Raw genomic sequence first — 20,827 nt, forward strand, 5'->3', positions numbered from 1 at the left:
GGCACCTGTAGTCCCACCTATTCGGGAGGCTGAAGCAGGAGAATCACTTGAACCCGGAAGGCAGAGGTTGCAGTGAGCCGAGATTGCGCCACTGCACTCCAGCCTGGCGACAGAGCGAGACTGAGTCTCAAAAAAAAAAAAAAAAAAAAATTGTTGGCCGAGCAAGGTGGCTCATGCCTATAATCCCAGCACTTTGGGAGGCCAAGGTGGGTGGATCACCTGAGGTCAGGAGTTCGAGATCAGCCTCGCCAACATGGTGAAACCCCGTTTCACTAAAAATACAAAAATTAGCCAGGCATGGTGGTGGGCACCTGTAATCCTGGCTACTCCGGAAGCTGAGGTAGGAGAACCACTTGAACCTGGAGGCAGAGGTTGCAGTGAGCCGAGATCATGCCATTGCACTCCAACCTGGGTGACAAGCAAAGTCGATCTCAAAAAAAATAGTGGCCGGGCGCGGTGGCTCACACCTGTAATCCCAGCACTTTGGGAGGCCACCGAGGAGATCATGAGGTCAGGAGATCGAGACCATCCTGGCTAACACGGTGAAACCCCGTCTCTACTAAAAATAAAAAAAGTTAGCCGGGCGTGGTGGCGGGCGCCTGTAGTCCCAGCTATTCAGAACACTGCGGCAGGAGAATGGCGTGAACCCGGGAGGCGGAGTTTGCAGTGAGCCGAGATCGCGCCACTGCACTCCAGCCTGGGCGACAGAGCAAGACTCTGTCTCCAAAAAAAAAAAAAAAAAAAATTGTAGATCTAGAGATGTGTTCTAATGCTAATATATAATCACCAAAAATAATAAGGTTTTGCTCAGTTGTTTAACTTCTGTCTTAGAAGAGAAACAGAAAAGTGATGCTGAAGAAGATGGTGGCACTGTCAGTCAAGAGGAGGAAGACAGAAAACCTAAAGCAGAGGTAAAGGAAAGGGGTCACACATTTTGTTTTTCCAAGTTGAAGGTACATTTATGTAAAGGGAATATTTTAATAGGGTAGTTTACAGTGGCTTATGGCAGTAAAAATTCTGTTAAAGCCAATTTTGTTGAAGTGGGATTCTTTGTGATACAGGTCAGTGTTTTGTTTGATAATTTTAAGCTACATATTAATCTCAGAAGTATCTTTTTAGCTGAAAATCATTTTCTGAAATAAGCAGAAGGTTATAGGGGGAAAATAAAATGCTTGCTAAGAAGGAAACTTCGGGTCATTAACAGTCTATTTGCCTCTCCTCACTGTGCCCTGAAAAGTATTTCTTACACAAATCACTGTGTTCTAAACTTTTTGTCCCCGTTGTCCATAGATGCGTTCATTCATTCATTTAACTGACATTTGTCGAGTGCCCATTTTGTGCCAGGCATTGTCAGTGAGTAAGACAGACAAAGATACTCTGCCTTTAGGGAGCTTAAATTCTACTTGGGGGAAACAGGCAATGAGCAGTAAACATTTTAAGGAAGTAAACAACACAGTGTATTAGGAAGTGAGAAACGATGAATAATTAAAACAGGAAAAGATACTAAAAGTGCTAGAGGTAGGCGGGTCACCATGTTAAAACCTTACTCAAAAGATGACATCGAACCAAATACTTGAAAGAGGCAGAGAACTTTTCCATGGGGATGTAAGTGGGAAGAGCATTCCAGGCACAGAGAACAGCCAGTATTGAGGCCTAAAGTGGTTGTCTACAAGGCCAGTATGGTGAGTGGACAGAGAGAGTGGAGAAAAGAAGGGTGGAGAAGGCTCCAGGTTAGACAGGCTGTTGTGTGGACTTGGCTTTCCCTCCTAGTGAAGCGGGCAGCCATCACAGGCTACTGGACACAGGTGTCACAGGGTGATGACTGTGTCTGCTGTGTTTCCTATATACCAGGGAGAATCAGGGCGACCAGTTAGGAGGTCCCTGTAATCATCTAGGAAAGATACGGTGGCCCCACAAAGGGTGACAGGAGAGGAACAGAGGGTATGAGAACTAGTTGGAGATCTGGATCTTGGTTTTGTGGTAGATTGGATATATACAGTATGAGAGAAAGGGGACAGTCACTGTCTGTACCAGTGCTTACTAAAGTCCTTTACCCAGCACCTCTGTGTCTAAATCTGGTCTCTCCCGGAAAGCTCTCCTCAGGTTTTACTTTCAGCTACAACTCTGCCTTCCTATTAATAAAGGTCATTGCTATCTGTATCTTTTGTATATTTTCCATGGATATGTTCTGTCTTAACTAGAATGCAATTCTTAAAAGTAGAGACCATGTTTCCCCCAAACTCCCTCACACGTTAAAAAGTTGCTGGTGCATTTAAAAAAAGGGAATATTTTCATAGGGTAATTTACAATCTTAGCAACTTGTGATAGAGTACAGAGCAGCAGCCTTGGAGTCAGTCTACTTGGATAGCCTTCCATCTTCATGAATCCTTGGTTTCTTATCCTCAGAATGGGGCTAGTGTGCCATAGGCCAGTAGATTGTTTGGGATTAAGCAAGATTAAGAAATCACAGTGTCTGATCCTTTTTTAAGAAAATGTTTATGGGTTAGATTGAGAAAAGTGTATGTTTATAGAAAACAATAAAGACTAAACTGAATTAGAGTAGGCATAATTCCACCACCTCTGAGACAACCATTCTTCTTGGTGCATTTTCTTCTAATCATTTTCCTCATTTTTTTCCTCAAATAAGTTACCCTCAGCCTGGCTGATCTTGAAAATATGGTGAACTTTTATTATTTTTTAAATGTGCTAATTATAATGAATTTCTTTTCTTTTCAATCCATAGGAGGATGAAATTTTGAACAGATCACCAAGAAACAGAAAGCCACGAAGAGAGTGAAACAATCTTAAGAGCTTGATCTGTGATTTCTTCTCCCTCCTCCCCTGCAAGAGTGGTCCTAGGAGAGGACCTGGCACACCTTAGGTTGACATTCAGAAAACTTCAAGACATCACCATCAGCAGGCTCCAGTTGAACACTAGTCTGTGTAACTTTAAACATCTAGCAGTAAATACTTGCAGTTGTGATATAAAGGACCCTGTTTCTGTAGAAAAGAAAACATTTAACATAATGGTTGTGAAATGTAACATGAAGCAAACTAACTTTTTTTTTTTTTAACATCTTTGTTTTTAAAATAGAATGATAGAACTTTGCCAGTCTTTAAGATCTTGGCTTAATTTAATGTATTAATCTGTTTGTGCAAACATAATACCACCATTTAAAAATGTTAGGGAGATGAGTTGCAGTTTTTATAATAGATTTTTTTTAAAGTTTGGTATTGTAAAACATTCACATCTCTGTCCCTCAAAATTGATAATCACGTTTAAAGTGCAGTCATTTGTGGTTAGAATCTTGTTTTGTTTGCTTCCATTATTCAGTTCCTCCTAAGGAAATTGAGGAGAGGGACTGAATAGAAGCCCAAATTCATATAAAAGTTGCGTTTAAGTTGTATTAAAAATAGATATATAAGAAAAAATTCTTTCACTTGATGTTTGTTAGACCAGAAAGTGTGTGTGTTCTGTAGCTCAGTTCCCAGACAGCTTTGCAGGTAGTGGAGGAGGTGGCTTCATGTGGCACTTGGGCATTCATATTCCACTTGGGAGGGTCAGGCTGTGGCCTTCTGGAGCAGGTGGCTTGTTAAGGAACGCTAGCAGGGCATGGCACGTGAGCTCCGGAATAGATGTCTTCATCACTTCTTCCACTGTGTGTTGACACTGTTTTCCTTACCTATTTCCTCAAATCCCCAGCTTTCTCCTCTGCTATGCATTTTCTTCACAGTGCAGCTTGCAGTCCGTTGCTGAAAATGATTATAAGCCCTGCATAATGTTAAGCTTTATTGTGATTACGTGTGTGTTTCTTCTTTCTTTTAAGCAGACCCATACCTTTCCAGGGTCAAAGTACAGAATAGAATACATTGATACAAAGTAGAGAAAAATACTTTAATTTTTATCCATTTCTTTTACTCTGTGTAAAGACTTTAGAAGTCTAATTCACAGGCAAGCCAATACAGAATTGACTGCAGTTGAACAGACTAGAAGTATTTGTGGGAGGAGTGACATGAAGCATGAGTTATCTGATTTTTTTTGTAGCTGCTAAATATTTTAAGCCTTCATTTGCAATTCATGTAACAGTTGTGTCATAAATTACACAATAAAGCAGTCCTGTTCAAATTTTTTTTTAACGTGGCTTGTAGAATTTTTAAAAAAGTGATCTTAGGTTTGTTTTTTCATGCGGAATGCAGATGGGTGCTATCAGAGCCTCTCCCACACCACTATAGTGTAATAATGTTATTATTACTCTACACTGAAACGTATTCAGAGTTTGATATTACTTTAGCTTCAGTTGTTCTTTAGAGGCTTTCAAATGTACCGATGATACTGTTTCTTGCACTGAATATATAAACACTCCACAGTGTTTATATTGGGAAGATATTGGGAAGGAAATATATTTGTAAAAGATGAAGGCTGTATCTATTTTTTTTTGTTTTTAAACTGGTTCACTTAAATTCTTTTGAGGATGGGATGTATTTTTCTTGCTGTTCAGTGCTTTTTCCTTTTCATCTGTTGTTCTGTGGTCACAGTGACCTTAGCTACATAGCAGACTTTCCCAAATGTATTGATTACAAATAAACAGTTGTTACTTAGCAAGACCTGAAAATATGTCTGCAGGTTTCTCCTTGAAGCAAATGTGTGAGATCATTGCATTTCCAGAAATCTGCCTCCTTCACCCTCCGTTGACAGTATATGTCATGCCTCACTTTCTTCTAGCTGAGCTTTAAATCATTAGAGCTTAAATTGTCAGATCGTTCATTGCCTTTCCAGGGTTATTTAGTAAAGTTTGTTGAAAACAAAAACGCCTTTTCTTGGTTCTTTTTTCAGTTATTTTGAAGGTCCAGCATCCTGATTAAATGTCTGACACATTAATGAATGACCAGCAGCAGCTTTCAGCTCTTAAAAAGACACTTATATTTTGATTTTACATGCTGGTTACCTGTTCCATTGTTGTCAAATGCCCACTCTCCATCAGATGTGTTCCTCCATTTTCTTATCCACAAAGTACTCCTCACTTTTCAATTTGTCATGTTACTAAATGGTGTTACATTAAAGCCCTGTGTTAAGTGTCTGCTTTTGACTGAATTTCTTCATAGTAACCTTCAGTGTGTGTGTGTGACTATGTTCAATTAGTGGGTTGATCTTCGTATAATTGGCCGCTATGTGAGAGTTCACTACTAGGCAGAAACTATTATGGACAGTGAAATAATGACTTTTATCTCACCACGTGAGTTTGATGCAGTCTTTTCTGTCTAGCCCTTGCCTCTTCCTGCCCACGTGATTGCGGTGCAGTAGTTTCTGTTGTATAGTAGTGTGGACAGCAGCTCAGAAAAGGAGGGAATGCTACTGATAATTTGTAGATAATATTCTTTAAGACTTAGGGGAACCATTGAACTTTGAAATTTTTATTAGAAAATTATTTGTTCAGAATCAGACTCCATTATTTTACATATACTTAAATACTTTAGGGGTATTTTTGAAAGTTAGCCCAGTTTTTTATGTGCTATTAAATTTTTAGATTACATACTAAAGAAAAGTATGTACACAGAATGTAGTGCTCCTAGTTACTATTTTTTCTATTAAGAAATAGTTTAATTCTGGTGTAAAATTTCTGTTTGAATGCTAGAAAAAAAAAAGCAGGACTGCATTATGGCACTTTTGCCTTGGTGGCCCACTTTCTCCATTTAAAACATTAGGATTTGTATCTTTCTGCTGCGTTTGTATGAAGACATATTTGATTGTTGTTTTCTCTTGATTTTAAAATAAAACCTCATGAGCCCTAGTAAAAAGCTAGAGTAACAAATGTTTGAACTACTGATGGTGTATCTCAATGTGCAGCCTCCTGCCACCTCCTGCTTAACGTTTTAGCAATTAGAGTGCCCATATCTAGAGTTCCTGATATCCTTTGGCATCACACTATCTAGTTTTAGTACTAACAACTGTTTGATTGCTCCAGTCCCTCTACTCCCCTTTGCCTATTAGTTTTAATAATGGGGCATAATTTGTCTTGGTTTGGTTTTGTTGAGTAACTCAGTTTTACCTAAAGGACTGTTTTTGGCCCAGCGCGGCGGCTCACGCCTGTAATCGCGGTACTTTGGAAGGCCGAGGTGGGCGGATCACCTGAGGTCAGGAGTGGGAGACCAGCCTGACCGACATGGAGACACCCCGTCTCTACTAAAAATACAAAATTAGCCGCGCGTGGTGGCGCATGCCTGTAATCCCAGCTACTCGGGAGGCTGAGGCAGGAGAATCGCTTGAGCCTGGAAGGCGGTGGTTGTGGTGAAACGTCGTCCTTTGCATTTCCAGTTCCCTCTAATGGAGCTGCACTCTTGCATGCTTTTGCTCACATCTTCTGGACTTTTTTTTTTAAGTAGTGAGTAATACTGCACTTTTGAAACTTGCTCGGGCTTTTACAAATAGGTGGAAACTACCAGTGATTCGGGATGTTGCAAGAGGAAACTACCAGCTCACTAGACGATTCTGACCAATTATGGGGCTGGATACAAGGAATAAGGTCAAAGTAAAACGGCTGACATTAAAATAGCGTGGCTACTTAGAGTTTATCAAAGTCGAAATTTAAAAAATAATTTAAAAAAAAGGTCTCTGTACTGCCAGGCGGGCGACAGGGACTGGCCAGCTGCGCCGCACTCGCCTGCCAGATTCCCCTTTTCTCGGGGTAGCCGGAAGGGCCTGCCTTCAGCGGGTGCTGTGCAGGAAACCAATAGCCGCCTCTTGGACGGGCTCCTGTCAGTCACGCTTAGCTCCGCCCCCAGGACTAAGGCCCGCCCAGGGGTTTCCCTCCGCCCTTCGCTTGAGAATTCCTTTTAAATACCGCTCTGGCGCCCGAGCGCGCCTCTTGCGTGCTCCTCCCCTCGCCCTCGGGCGGCCGGTTCTTCCTTCTCTGATTGGCCAGGGCCCCTGCTCATCAGTCGTGACGCACAAGGTCGCTTACCGAGGCCCCGCCTTCTTCCGAGAGGCCCGAAAACAATTTTAAGATGGCGGCCGCGGCGGTAGCGCGGAAAACAATGGGGCCGGGGCGGTGGGGACAGGCCGAGGCTTGAGGTAGGCAGCAAGCGCCGGCTGGGGGTCGGGCCGAGCGGGGCAGGAGGAAAACCCGCCGCCGCGCGCGAGCCCGCTCCGCTGCCCTCGGGGGCATGGCGCGGCCGTGAGGCGGACAGGGGTAGCCGCGGGGAGCGAAGCCCGCAGTGCCAGCCGGCCCCGAGAGGCCCGGCCCCGGGCCCGGCCCGTGCAGCCCGCGGCCCATGGTGCTGCCCACCTGCCCCATGGCGGAGTTCGCGCTGCCGCGGCACAGCGCGGTCATGGAGCGCCTTCGCCGGCGCATCGAGCTGTGCCGGCGCCACCACAGCACCTGCGAGGCCCGCTACGAGGCCGTGTCGCCCGAGCGCCTGGAGCTGGAGCGCCAACACACCTTCGCCCTGCACCAGCGCTGCATCCAGGCCAAGGCCAAGCGCGCCGGCAAGCACAGGCAGCCGCCCGCCGCCCCGGCCCCGGCGCCCGCCGCCGCGGCCCCACGCCTGGACGCGGCTGACGGCCCCGAGCACGGCCGCCCGGCCACGGTGAGTAGGGCGCGGGAAGGCGCTTGTCGTGGCGGCAGCCCCCTCTCCCGAAAACGCTTCCTCTGACGCGGATCGGGCTGCTGGGAGACTTCCCCAGGCGTCCGCGACTCCTGGATCTGGCTGGAGAGAGGGTAACATGGCAGGGAGCTGAGAGGTTGTCATCTTCGGGAAGTGGCACGGTGGCGTTACTTTGGGAAAACAGCGCCTTGAGGGCCTTGCAGGAGGCCCGACCTGGGAAGGCTGGCGAACGCTAACCGGAGGGTTTTTCTTCCAGACTTGATTCCGGGATGTTGAGATCTTTATTCGAAATAGACTAGCATTCGAGTCGCCTGTGATGGAGGGAGTTCCTGCACCGTAGGCCTGGCCTCATTTATTCTGCAAATGTTTATTGGGTCCTTGCCCTTTACAAGATCCTGTGCTGTAAGCAGGATCAGGGCTTTCATGTGGAAATAAGTCGGCCTTTGGTTGACCAACTGAAACTCCTCTGAATGGAAAATCAAGAAATCTTTGGAAAACTTAGTAAAATGTTCAATGAGTTGCATATAAGTATTCCTTGTTTAGGTAGCCTGAACTTTGTGAATTTGAGATTCCTGCAATATTGTTGACAATTCTAGTTTTAATTTATCAGGCCTGTTTAAAATCTCTGATGATGTTAGATTGTTGGTCAATTATTACTCCCTTTGGGCTCTCAGTAAATGTTCCTGAAATTTGTTGGTTAGAGGTTTTTCTTCCTGAAACAGATTTACAAAAGAGACAAGGTTTTTCAGTGGTTTTCTTGGGGATTTTAGTTTAAAACCAATGTTAAAATCTAATTTGTTATGTGTATTTTTAAATTCATACTTTTATTATCTCTCACCTGGGCTATTGCAGTGCCTGTCCCTAGCTAACTAACCAGTCTGTAGGCATTTAGTTTCTTTCTCCCTTATTCTCGAAATGCTAGAAATCCTTCTCTTGCTTGAAAGGATGAAGTTCAAAGTCTTTAGTTTGGCATTTGGGACCAGTCTGACTTAACCTATCTTTTAATGTCCCTCACAGGTCCTCTGCTCTGGTTGAATTATTTTTCTCATTCTCTTCCACACTAGCCTCAATTGCTGGGTTAGAAGGAAAAAAAACCACTCAGATTTCATTGCTTATTGTATCAACTGGTCAAGCCTTCTCATCTTCACTTTTCTCATCTGTAAACTAGGGGCATGTTGGGCTTATTATCTCCCCGTGTTCTTTCCCCGCCCTCCCCTCACTCTGTCGCCCAGGCTGGAGTGCAGAGGCACAGTCATGTCTCACTGCAGCCTCAACCTTCCTGGCTCAAGACTCCTCAATCCTCCCGCCTCAGCCTCCTCAATCCTCCCGCCTCAGCCTCCTGAGTAACTGGGATCAACCACAGCTGCACACCACCATGCCTGGCTAAATAAAAAAAGTTTTTTTTCTGTTAGAGATGGGGTCTCACTATATTGCCTAGGCTGGTCTTGAACTCCTGGGCTCAAGTGATCCTTTCTTCCAACTTGGCCTCTGAAAGTGCTGAGCTTATAGGCATGAGCCACCGCACCGTGCCACCCCCAGGGTTCTTTTAAGAATAAAAAGAAATGAGTGTGGACATGAAAATACAGTATTTCGGGGGAAGGGATAGCATTGGGAGATATACCTAATGCTAGATGACGAGTTGGTGCAGCGCACCAGCATGGCACATGTATACATATGTAACTAACCTGCACATTGTACACATGTACCCTAAAACTTAAAGTATGATAATAATAAATAAATAAAATACAGTATTTCATAAATTTAAAGGCCGCCTGTGGGACCCTCCTCCATCCCTTTCAGAATCCTGCCACCCTGCCAGTCCCAACTTATCTCTTTCTTCTGCCTTAAAGCTAGTTCCTGACCACCCTAACCCACAGCAGTAAGAATCTCCTTTGTCAAAACATTTAGGAAACATATTATCTATGCTATTTGTTTTATTTATTTATTTATTTTGAGATGGAGTCTTGCCCTGTTGCCCAGGCTGGAGTGCAATGGCGCGATCTCGGGTCACAGCAATCTCCGCCTCCCGGGTTCAAGTGATTCTCCTGCCTCAGCCTCCCTACTAGCTGGGATTACAGGTGCTGGCCACCATGCCCAGCTAATAATTTTTGTATTTTTAGTAGAGATGGGGTTTCACCATGTTGACCAGGCTGGTCTCGAACTCCTGACCTCATATAATCCACCCACCTCGGCCTCCCAAAGTGCTGGGATTACAGGTGTGAGCCACTGCACCTGGCCTATTTATTTTTTTTTGAGACAGAGTCTCGCCCTGTCACCCAGGCTGGAGTGTAGTGGCATGATCTCTGCTCACTGCAACCTCTGCCTCCCCGGTTCAAGCGATTCTCCTGCCTCAGCTTCCTGAGTAGCTGGGATTACAGGCGCACACCACCACGCTTGGCTTATTTTGGTATTTTTAGTAGAGACAGGGTTTCTCCTTGTTGGGCAGGCTGGTCTCGAACCCCTGACCTCGTGATCCACCCACCTCGGCCTCCCAAACTGCTGGGATTACAGGCGTGAGCCACCGCGCCCGGCCTATGCTATTTATTTTTAGCACATGGTCACTTGTTACTTTAGGTCGCATCTTTTCAACTAGACTGTCGCTCTTGGAGGCAGGGAGGGCTCACACTTGGGTAGTACACATCTGAGGTGCATCTTAAGTGCCTGTTTGTTGAGTTATTGATAGAAACTTGGTAGTGCTTTACTCAGTAATCTCTCCTCCTGTACACTAACTTCAAAAAGCAAGTTGATGTAACTTCATGAGCCACCTTTCATGGCTCATAGTAACAACTCTTGTACGAAGGGACTTTTGTTATTTTTTTTTAGGGAGTTTCGCTTTGTCGCCAGGCTGGAGTGCAATGGTGCCATCTTGGCTCACTGCAACCTCCGCCTCCCAGGTTCAAGCAATTCCCCTGCCTCAGCCCCCCAAGTAGCTGGGACTACAGGCTTGTGCCACCACGCTCCCCTAATTTTTTGTATTTTAGTAGAGACGGGGTTTCACCATGTTGGCCAGGATGGTCTCGATCTCCTGACCTCGTGATCCTCCCGCACTGGCCTCCCAAAGTGCTGGGATTACAGGCATGAGCCACCACGCTTGGCCTGTGTAAGGAAGGACTTTTAAGAGTAGTTCGTGGTCATTGCAATTGAAGTAATTAATGAAAGCTCATAAAAATCATAGTTTAATACACAAATAGTTGCCTTGAATCCTCCCTAGAAAGTATATTAGGGGGGCCGGGCGCAGTGGTTCACTCCTGTAATCCCAGCACTTTGGGAGGCAGAGGTGGGTGGATCGCCTGAGGTCAGGAGTTCGAGACCAGCCTGGCTAACATGGTGAAACCCCGTCTCTACTAAAAATACAAAAATTAGCTGGGCATGTGGTGTGCGCCTGTGGTCCCAGCTACACGGGAGGCTGAGGGAGGAGAATCGCTGGAACCTGGGAGACGGAGGTTACAGTGAGCTGAGATCGTACCACTGCACTCCAGCCTGGGCAACAGAGGGAGACTCCGTCTCAAATAAAAAAAAAAAAAAGGTGTATTAGTAATGATTCAATTTTTGTTTAAAGTTGTTTTAAGAATTTAGACCCTGTATGATTTTTTTTTAGTCCTGAGACAGTGGGGGAAACTGGGCATGCTGTTTGAAGAGAAATTAATTCTGAGTGTGTTAGAATTTGAATCTAATTTGTCAGTCATTCCTTTTGATACCAGAGCTTAATCAGATGTGCCATGTTAAGGTGATGTCTTTTTATCACATTAAACCTTAACCTATGGATTTCTTGAGTTTAAACTCTACGGTGGATGTGCTTTTCTGTGTCTCTGCTAGGAAGAGGGACGCTTTGCATTTGGACTCCAAGTTAGTCTAGCTGAGCTCTTTGGCCTTGGAATGGGGTCGTCGGAACAGAAGATAAGTATCATTAAGAAAACAGTGGCTCCTTCAATTCAGGGGGGAAGAGAGTCCTTGAGTATGTACGATTTTGGCTTGGAGAAAACAGCTTTGCAGAAAGAGATGGAAAGAAGGTACCTCTTAGTCATTGTTATTTTTGACAACTCCATGTATTTGATCTCATTAATATTTCTTACTTAAGGAATATTATAAGTTCTTAAGTTTTTTCCAAGTGAACTATATACTGTTTGGCAGTCATTTCATAGTTACTTCACCAGCAACCCATTTGTATGACTGAGAAGGGATCAGATTTACTGCTAGAGTTTACTTCACTTCAGATTATTGTTTTCTTAGGATATCCCACCGCAGCGAAGTCTTAGCCACTATCTGCTTAGTCTGTTAGAGATGAATCAGAAACACTGTTTCAGGCTTTTTCTCTATTCTAATTTTCAAGGAATGAGTCTATTAGGTTTTCATTTCTTTTCCTTTTTTCTTGAAACAGGGTCTGGCTCTATCACCCAGTGGCGCGATCGTGGGGCACTGCAGCCTTGAACTCCTGGGCTCCAGGGGTCCTCCCACCTCAGCATCCTGAGTAGCTGGGACTACAGGTGTGCACCACCGCGCCCGGCTAGGTTTTAAAGTTTTTTGTAGAGATGGGTGTGAGCCACCTTGCCTGGCCAGAAGTTGATTTTCTTACTTAGTTTTAGGTGTGTGAAGTTTCTTTCTCTCTTTTTTAACCTTTTATTTGTAAATAATGTCAAACTTAGAGAAAAGCTCTAAGTTTGGTACAGAGAACATCTGGTTACCTAGATTTACCTGTTGTCACTGTTGTGCCCCATTTGTTATCATTTGCACATTCTCTCTCTCCCACTCTCTGCCTCTTTCTCTCTCTCTCAGACTTTTATTCTCTGAACCACCTGAGAGTATGCTGCACACCTCATAGCTCTCTGCTGCCAAACCACCCCATGTGTACCTTTTAAGAGTTAAGAAAGCTGTTAATTTTGTAGACCAAACTCTTGTAAGAATTATGAAATAACAAATTATTTCCAGGAAGTAGATATTTCTGAATATAAAACAGATACTGTACTGTAATCATGTGGGGCATTCGTTTTTTTAAAAAGATGATCAGTGTGGCTTTAGGATCTCATTTCTTCCTGTAATGCCTGAGACCTTGTCTAGAACCCTCTTTCCTTTTTTGTCTTCAGTATCTCCCTTCCCAACTGAGTCTTTCCCTTCAGCTTGAAATTATGAACAAATATTCTCCACACTGACAAGTCCTGTGTTTTCTCACTGTCAAAATAGTATTCCATATTCTTCCTTCCCTTTGCCCTTCCCACTTGAACTTCTCATTTACTCATTAGCCTATGGTAATATGCCTTCTACCTCTTCTATTACTCTGAAGTTGCCTCCGTAAAGGACACCAAGGATGGACTTGCCAAATTTATTGGCATCTTTTTTTTTTTTTTGGAGACAGGGTCTCACTGTGTTGCCTAGGCTGGAGTGCAGTGGCACCATTATGTCTCACTACAGCCTCAGCCTCCCAGGCTCAAGTGATCCTCCCACCACAGCCTCCTCAGTAGCTGGGACTACAGGCGTGAGCCACCACACCCAGCCTCATTGGCATCTTAGTCATCATTCTTCGTGACTTCTTCCTTTTCTTAGCTTCTCCTCTCTTCTGATTTCCTTTTCAGCTTTCTGACTTTTTTTCTCAGTCTCCTTACTATTTTCCCTTATTAATTCATGCAGCAAATATTTGAGCACCTGCTGTAGGCCAGAGTACAATCAGCCCTCCGTATCTGCGCATTCTGCATCTGCAGATTCAACCAACTGTAGATAGAAAATATTTTTTGGAAAAAAAAGTAAGAAAATAACAGTACAACAATTAACACAAATTATAAAATGCAGCTCAGCATGGTGGCTCATGCCTGTAATCTCAGAACTTTTGGGAGGCTGCGGTGGGAGGATAGCTTGAGCTCAGGAGTTTTAGACCAGGCTTAGCAATATAACAAGACTCCATCTCTCAAATAGAATAGAATAGAATAGAACGGAACAGAACGGAATAGAATAGAATAGAAAAATAAAAATAAAAATATAGTTGGGTATGGTGGCTCACACCTGTAATTCCAGCACTTCAGGAGGCCAAAGCTGGTGGATTTCTTGAGCCCAGGAGTTCAAGACCAGCCTGAGCAGCATAGTGAGATGTCATCTCTATAAAGGCATGGTGGCATGCACCTGTATTCTCAGCTCCTCGGGAGACCGAGGTAGGAGGATTGCGTGGGACTGGGAGGTAAAGGCTGCAGCGAGCTATGATTGCGCCACTGCACCCTAGCCCCTGGGTGACATCCAAACCCTGCCTCAAAAATAAATAAACTAAAAAATAAAAATATGACAACATTTACATAGCATTTCTATCATACGAAGTATTGTAAGTAATCTAGAGGTGATTTAAAGTATACTGGAAGATGTGTATATATTACTGCAAATACTAGGCCATTTTATATAAGGGACTTGAGCATCCTTGGATTTTGGTATCCTGGCGGGGCTGGGCAGGGGTCTTAGAACCAAGTCCCCATGGATACCAAGGGAACTACTGTATATAGTAGCGAATAGGACAAATTAAAATTCTGCTGTCATGGAGAAAGAGGAGATCAATATTTTTGTTAATTTTGTTATAATAAGTGCTAAGCAAAAATTAAAAGCAGAGTCATGTGATACTAAATGACAGTAGTAGCTTAAGATGCCTTGATTTGAGCTTGATGATTGAGAGGCTGTCAGTCAGCTGAAAGTCTTAGAACATTCCAGTTAGAGAGAACCACCAGTACCAAGTGTCTGAGTTAGGACCCTTCTGAGCTGGCATGAAGAACAGAAAGCAGGCCAGTGTGTCTGGAGCAGCGTGGCACCTAGGACCAGATCAAGTGCAGTAGGAAGCAGTAGCAGGATAGGGAGCAGAAACATGATATGATCCAACTTAGGTTTTTTTGCTCTGCTGACCAGTCTGGAGTGCAGTGGCGCAATCTCAGCTCACTACAAGCTCCGCCTCCCAGGTTCACGCCATTTTCCTGCCTCAGCCTCCCAAGTAGCTGGGACTACAGGCGCCCGCCACCACGCCCGGCTAATTTTTTCGTATTTTTTTTTTTTAGTAGAGACGGGTTTCACCGTGTTAGCTAGGATGGTCTCTATCTCCTGACCTCGTGATCCGCCCATCTCGGCCTCCTAAAGTGCTGGGATTACAGGTGTGAGCCACTGTGCCCGGCCGATCTTTAAGTTTTTGAAGATGGTTCTGGTGCTAGGTGGAGGATGCCTGGGGTTGGTGTGGATAGGAGTGGATGCATATAAAGCTTTTGTAGCTCTCTAGATGCCAGGGCTGGGGCTGGTGGTAGCAGTGGAGATGGAGAAGAGGAGATGGGTTTTGGACAGTTCCTGAGGGCAGAGGTGACAGGACTGGGTTGCTGGACTAGATGGCTTTGTTTTGGGGGCAGGAGAGGGGAGTATTCAAGGGAAATTCCTAGTTTTATGGCTTGAGAAACTTTCTTTGCACTTTAAAAATATTAATGTTCTCTAGGCAACTATATCCCTGACCATTTTCACTCTTGTTTTCCCCTGGGTAATGTTATTGATTCTTTCATAGCTTCATTTGTCACCTGTAATAATACTCTCCAAATCCCCAGTCCAGATCTGTCTTCCAGATTTCAAATCCACATTTCCAGCTGTCTGCTGGACATTTTCATCTTTCCAGGATATATTTCCCACATATCCAAAATGGACTTTCCCTTTTTCCTACCAAATCATATGTTCCTTCTAAGTATTTTCCCTAACCCAGTCATCCAGAGTAAAAACCTGGGAATTTTCCACTCCTTTTCCACAATTCCCAGCGTTCAATTGGTGGTTCTTTCAACCAACATTGAAGTCCTGCTGGAGCCAGGAATCGTGGTAGATGGTGAACCTGTATCGCGGAGCCTAAGTGGGAGCAGATGATACACAGGTCATTGCAAAGCCGAGTTCAGGGCTAAAGCCTGTGAGAATATTGAGGAAGGGGGATGGCTTTTTGGTGAAGTTTGGAAGGCTTTAAAGAATTGACTCTTGGCCAGGCGTGGTGGCTCATGCCTGTAATCCCAGCACTTTGAGAGGCTGAGGTGGGTGGATCACTTGAGGTCAGGAGTTCAAGAGCAGCCTGGCCAAAATGGTGAAACCCCGTCTCTAGTAAAAAATACAAAAATTAGCCGGGCGCGGTAGCATACACCTGTAATCCTAGTTACTCAGGAGGCTGAGGCAGGATAATCACTTGAACCCAGGAGGTCGAGGTTGTCGTGAGGTGAGATTGTGACATTGTACTACAGCCTGGGTGGCAGAGCGAGACTGTCTCAAAAAAAAAACAAAAAAAGAATTTACTTTTAAGGTGGATCTTAAGCTTTAGCCAGATGCTTTCCCCAGAGGTGTTCCGTGGAACACTAATTTCATGGGCTGTTGAAAGTTACAGTGGAACACATTTGAGGAACACTGGGCTAAATAATTCTTTTTCCCTCTAAGCATCTGCACATATTGGCTAAACAAATTTATTTTATTTTTTAAATTTATTTTATTGATTTATTTTTTGAGACAGAGTCTCCGTCTGTCGCCAGGCTGGAGTGCAGTGGGGTGATCTCGGCTCACTGCAACCTCCACCTCCTGGGTTCAAGCAATTTTCCCACCTCAGCCTTCCAGGTAGCTGAGGCTAATTTTTTGTATTTTTAGTAGAGACGGGGTTTCACCATGTTTGCCAGATTGGTCTCGAACTCCTGACCTCAGGTGATCCACCCGCCTCGGTCTCCCAAAGTGCCGGGATTACAGGCGTGAGCCACCGCACCTGGCCAACAAATTTAATTTGCTTTATTAAGAACATTTTTGGCCAGGCACGGTGGCTCATGCCTGTAATCCCAGCACTTTGGGAGGCCAAGGCGGGTGGATCATCTGAGGTCAGGAGTTTGAGACCAGTCTGGCCAATATGGTGAAACCTCGTCTCTACTAAAAATACAAAAATTAGCCGGACGTGGTGGTACGTGCCTGTAATCCCAGCTACTCAGGAGGCTGAGGCAGGGGAATCCCTAGAACCTGGGCACCAGAGGTTGCAGTGAGCCGAGATCGTGACACTGCACTCCAGCCCAGGCGACAGAGTGAGATTCCATCTCAAAAAAAAAAAAAAAAAAACCAACATTTTTGCCACATTCAGTGTCTGACACCGGTAATCCCAGCATTTTGGGAGGCTGAGGTGGGTGGATCATTTGAAATCAGGAGTTCGAGACCAGCCTGGCCAACATGGTGAAACCCTGTCCCTACTAAAAAAATAAAAATAAATTAGCTGGGCGTGACGGCACACACCTCTAATCCCAGGTACTTGGGAGGCTGAGGCAGGAGGCAGGAGAATCACTTGAACCCAGAAGGCGGAGGTTGCAGTGAGCTGAAATTGTGCCACTGCACTCCAGCCCAGGTGACAGAGCAAGATTCCATCTAAAAAGAAAGAACATTTCAAATCTTTAATATGCGGCTATGCATGAAGACATGAGCTCTTATCAAGTGGCATTTAATAGGACTTTGATTTCCTTTAGGGCACTAAGCAAAGGCACTAGTAGTTCTTTGAATTTGGGACTTAAAGGCAAGTATATTTGAGACTGGGTGTTTGGACAAAATAATGTTGAAATACTGTGAACCCCTTCACACTTTTTTTTTTTTTTTTTTTTTTTGAGACAGAGTTTCACTCCTGTTGCCCAGGCTGGAGTGCAATGGCACCATCTTGGCTCACTGCAACCTCCACCTCCCGGGTTCAAGTGATTCCCCTGCCTCAGCCTCCCGGGTAGCTGGGATTACAGGCAGGCACCACCATGCCAGGCTAATTTTGTATTTTTAGTAGAGATGGGGTTTCTCCATGTTGGTCAGGCTGGTCTCGAACTCCCGGCCTCAGGTGTTCCGCCTGCCTCCGCCTCCCAAAGTGCTGGGATTACAGGCATGAGCCACCATGCCCGACCCCCCACCCCACGCTTTTTTTTTTTTTTTTTAAGAGAGTCTCGCTCTGTCTCCCAGGCTGGAGGGCAGTGGTGTGATCTCAGCTCACTGCAAGCTCCACCTCCCAGGTTCACGCCATTCTTCTACCTCAGCCTCCCAAGTAGCTGGGACTACAGGCGCCCACCACCACACCCGGCTAATTTTTTTTTTGTATTTTTAGTAGAGACAGAGTTTCACCTTGTTAGCCAGGATGGCCTCGATCTCCTAACCTTGTGATCCACCCGCCTTAGCCTCTCAAAGTGCTGGGATTACAGACGTGAGCCACTGCGCCCGGCCCCCGCTCACACATTTTTAAGTTGACACCTAGCACTTTTCATCTTAAGTTTTTAAGCTTATGAAAACTTATAATGCATTTTTTTGTTTATCAATTGTAAACTAAGTTACCATAATTCAATGTTATTAAATTAAATATATGAAATAATACATTTAGGTAACAGTCTTATAAATGCTACATATATTTAATTTGAATCAACTCTTTTAAAAGAAGGGGCAAAAAAGTGCTATTTATAGTTGCAGGGGATATAACTTCCAGAGAATTATAAATATTAACATTTAAAAATAAAATGGTTACATCAGTTTTTAAAATGTAGCCAGTGGAATCCAAATATCTTAGCGATATGCTATCTTTCATCAACTGTTTAAAGAGTGCTTTAACAGAAATTTTAAATTCCTTTTTCTCCTGGAACTTGCATTCTTTTTACACTTAGCCCACATAATATGTTTTATTTTAACGTAATATATGTTTGGAAGCCTTTTATTTATCATTCTAGCACATTTCTTTGCAACAAAAAGAGGTATAAAAAATTAAATTTTTTTTCTTCTTCAAGACGGAGTCTTGCTCTGTTGCCCAGGCTGGAGTGCAGTGGCATGGTCTTGGCTCACCGCAACCTCCACTCCCCCGGGTTTAAGCAGTTCTCCTGCCTCAGCTTCCGGAGTAGCTGGGATTACAGGCACCTGCCACCACGCCTGTCTTAATTTTTGTATTTTTAGTAGAGATGGGGTTTCACAATGTTGGCCAGGCTGGTCTTGAACCTCCTGACCTCATGATCCACCTGCCTCGGCCTCTTAAAGTGCTGGGATTACAGGCGTGAGCCACCACACCCGGCCAAAATAAAAATTTTAAATTTACTTTCACCATTAAGCTGGATCCTTTTGGCAGGATTTTTTTTTTTTTTAGACGGAGTCTCACTCTGTCTCCCAGACTGGAATGTGGTGGCACGATCTCGGCTCACTGTAACCTCCGCCTCCCGGGTTCAAGCAGTTCTGCCTCAGCCTCCCGAGTAGCTACCATGCCCGGCTAATTTTTTTATTTTTAGTAGAGACGAGGTTTCACCATATTGGCCAAGCTGGTCTTGAACTCCTGACCTCAGGTAATCCACCGCGCCCAGCTGCTTTTGCTCTCTTTCAAGTTGATTCATGCAAAATAATAGATGTAGCATTTATAAGATTCTGTTACATCTATTTCTTATTTCAAGAAGTTGAGTTATAGTAATTTAGTACAAAACAACGCATGCATTATAAATTTTTTTTTTTTTTTTCTTGAGACTGAGTCTCGCTCTGTTGCCCAGGCTGGAGTGCAGTGGCACAATCTCGGCTCACTGCAAGCTCCGCCTCCCGTGTTCACGCCATTCTCCTGCCTCAGCCTCCCTTGTAGCTGGGACTACAGGCTCCTGCCACCACACCCAGCTAATTTTGTTTTTGTATTTTTAGTAGAGATGGGGTTTCACCGTGTTAGCCAGGATGGTCTCGATCTCCTGACCTCGTGATCTGCCTGCCTCGGCCTCCCAAAGTGCTGGGATTACAGGCGTGAGCCACCACGCCCGGCCGCATTATAAATTTTTATAAGTAATTATTATGTAAAAAAGTACAAGTTTATTAGAAATGCCCTCCCTAATGAGATAGGGCTCCCTTTCCTGCCTTGATTTATTCATGTCATTATGGAGTTACTTGTAGCCAAAGTAAGAGTTCTCAGTTCAGTTCTTGTTTTTGTTTTTGTAAATTTAAGTCCCAGAAATTCTTGCTCACATAAATAAACTATAAAGGAAAGTAATAATGGCTGGGCGCGGTGGCTCACACCTGTAATCCCAGCACTTTGGGAGGCAGAGGCGGGCGGATCACCTGAGGTCAGCAGTTCAAGACCAGCCTGGCCAACATGGAGAAACGCCGTCTCTACTAAAAAAATAAAAATTAGCCGGGCGTGGTCAGGCGCAGCGGCTCACACCTGTAATCCCAGCACTTTGGGAGGCCGAGGCGGGCAGATCACGAGGTCAGGAGATCGAGACCATCCTGGCTAACACGGTGCAACCCCGTCTCTACTAAAAATACAAAAAATTAGCCAGGCGTGGTGGCGGGCGTCTGTAGTCCCAGGTACTCAGGATGCTGAGGCAGGAGAATGGCGTGAACCCAGGAGGCAGAGCTTGGAGTGAGCCGAGATCGTGCCACTGCACTCCAGCCTGAGCGACAGAGCGTGACTCCGTCTCAAAAAAAAAAAAAAAAAAAAAAATTAGCCAGGCATGGTGGCATGTGCCTGTAATCCCAGCTACTCGGGAGGCTGAGGCAGGAGAATCACTTGAACTGGGGAGGTGGAGGTTTCGATGAGCTGAGATAGCACCATTCCATTCCAGCCTGGGTGACAGAGCAAAAAAAAAAAAAAAAAAAACCAAAAAAAACGGCTGGGCACAGTGGCTCACACCTGTAATCCCAGCACTCTGGGAGGCCGAGGCAGGTGCGGATCACCTGAGGTCAGGAGTTCGAGACTAACCTGGCCCACATGGCGAAACCCCGTCTCTACTAAAAATGCAAAAATTAGCCGGGCATGGTGGCTGTCGCCTGTAATCCCAGCAACTTGGGAGGCTGAGGCAGGAGAATCGCTTGAACCTGGGAGGCAGAGATTGCAGTGAGCGGAGATTGTGCCACTGCACTGCAGCCTGGCGGCAGAGCGAGACTCTGTCTCAAAAAAAAAGGGTATAAGTTTAGTTATAGCAATGTTTTGTTTTTTTTGAGACAGTTTCACTCTTGTTGCCCAGGCTGGAGTGCAGTGGCGTGATCTTGGCTCACCGCAACCTCTGCCTCCCAGGGTTCAAGCGATTCTCCCACCTCAGCCTCCCGAGTAGCTGGGATTACAGCCATGCGCCACCACACCCGGCTAATTTTGTATTTTTAGTAGAGACAGGGTTTCTCCATGTTGGTCAGGCTGGTCTTGAACTCCCGACCTCAGGTAATTGGTCCACCTCGGCCTCCCAAAGTGCTGGGATTACAGGCGTGAGCCACCACACCTAGCCAGCAATGTTACTCAATATTTTGAAACCTGAAT

General features: G+C 44.9%; 2 protein-coding genes across 11 annotated transcripts in view; both read left to right on the forward strand.

Annotated features, from left to right (window-relative positions):
• Positions 1–5,078, forward strand: part of CANX (calnexin) — a 51,847-nt gene extending 46,769 nt beyond the window's left edge. For all 10 annotated transcript variants that reach the window (XM_034961197.2, XM_055112906.1, XM_055112909.1 and 7 more), the window contains 2 exons: positions 832–911; positions 2,744–5,078. In XM_034961197.2, coding sequence (XP_034817088.1) covers positions 832–911; positions 2,744–2,797 — 134 coding nt within the window. In that variant the 3' untranslated portion in view covers positions 2,798–5,078. The remainder of the gene's footprint in view (positions 1–831; positions 912–2,743) is intronic.
• Positions 5,079–6,959: 1,881 nt separating this feature from the next.
• Positions 6,960–20,827, forward strand: part of MAML1 (mastermind like transcriptional coactivator 1) — a 44,470-nt gene continuing 30,602 nt past the window's right edge. Inside the window, exon 1 of the mRNA XM_034961198.3 lies at positions 6,960–7,584. Coding sequence (XP_034817089.1) covers positions 7,270–7,584 — 315 coding nt within the window. The 5' untranslated portion in view covers positions 6,960–7,269. The remainder of the gene's footprint in view (positions 7,585–20,827) is intronic.

This window comes from Pan paniscus, chromosome 4 (assembly GCF_029289425.2).
Source record: "Pan paniscus chromosome 4, NHGRI_mPanPan1-v2.0_pri, whole genome shotgun sequence".
Classification (NCBI taxonomy): domain Eukaryota; kingdom Metazoa; phylum Chordata; class Mammalia; order Primates; family Hominidae; genus Pan; species Pan paniscus.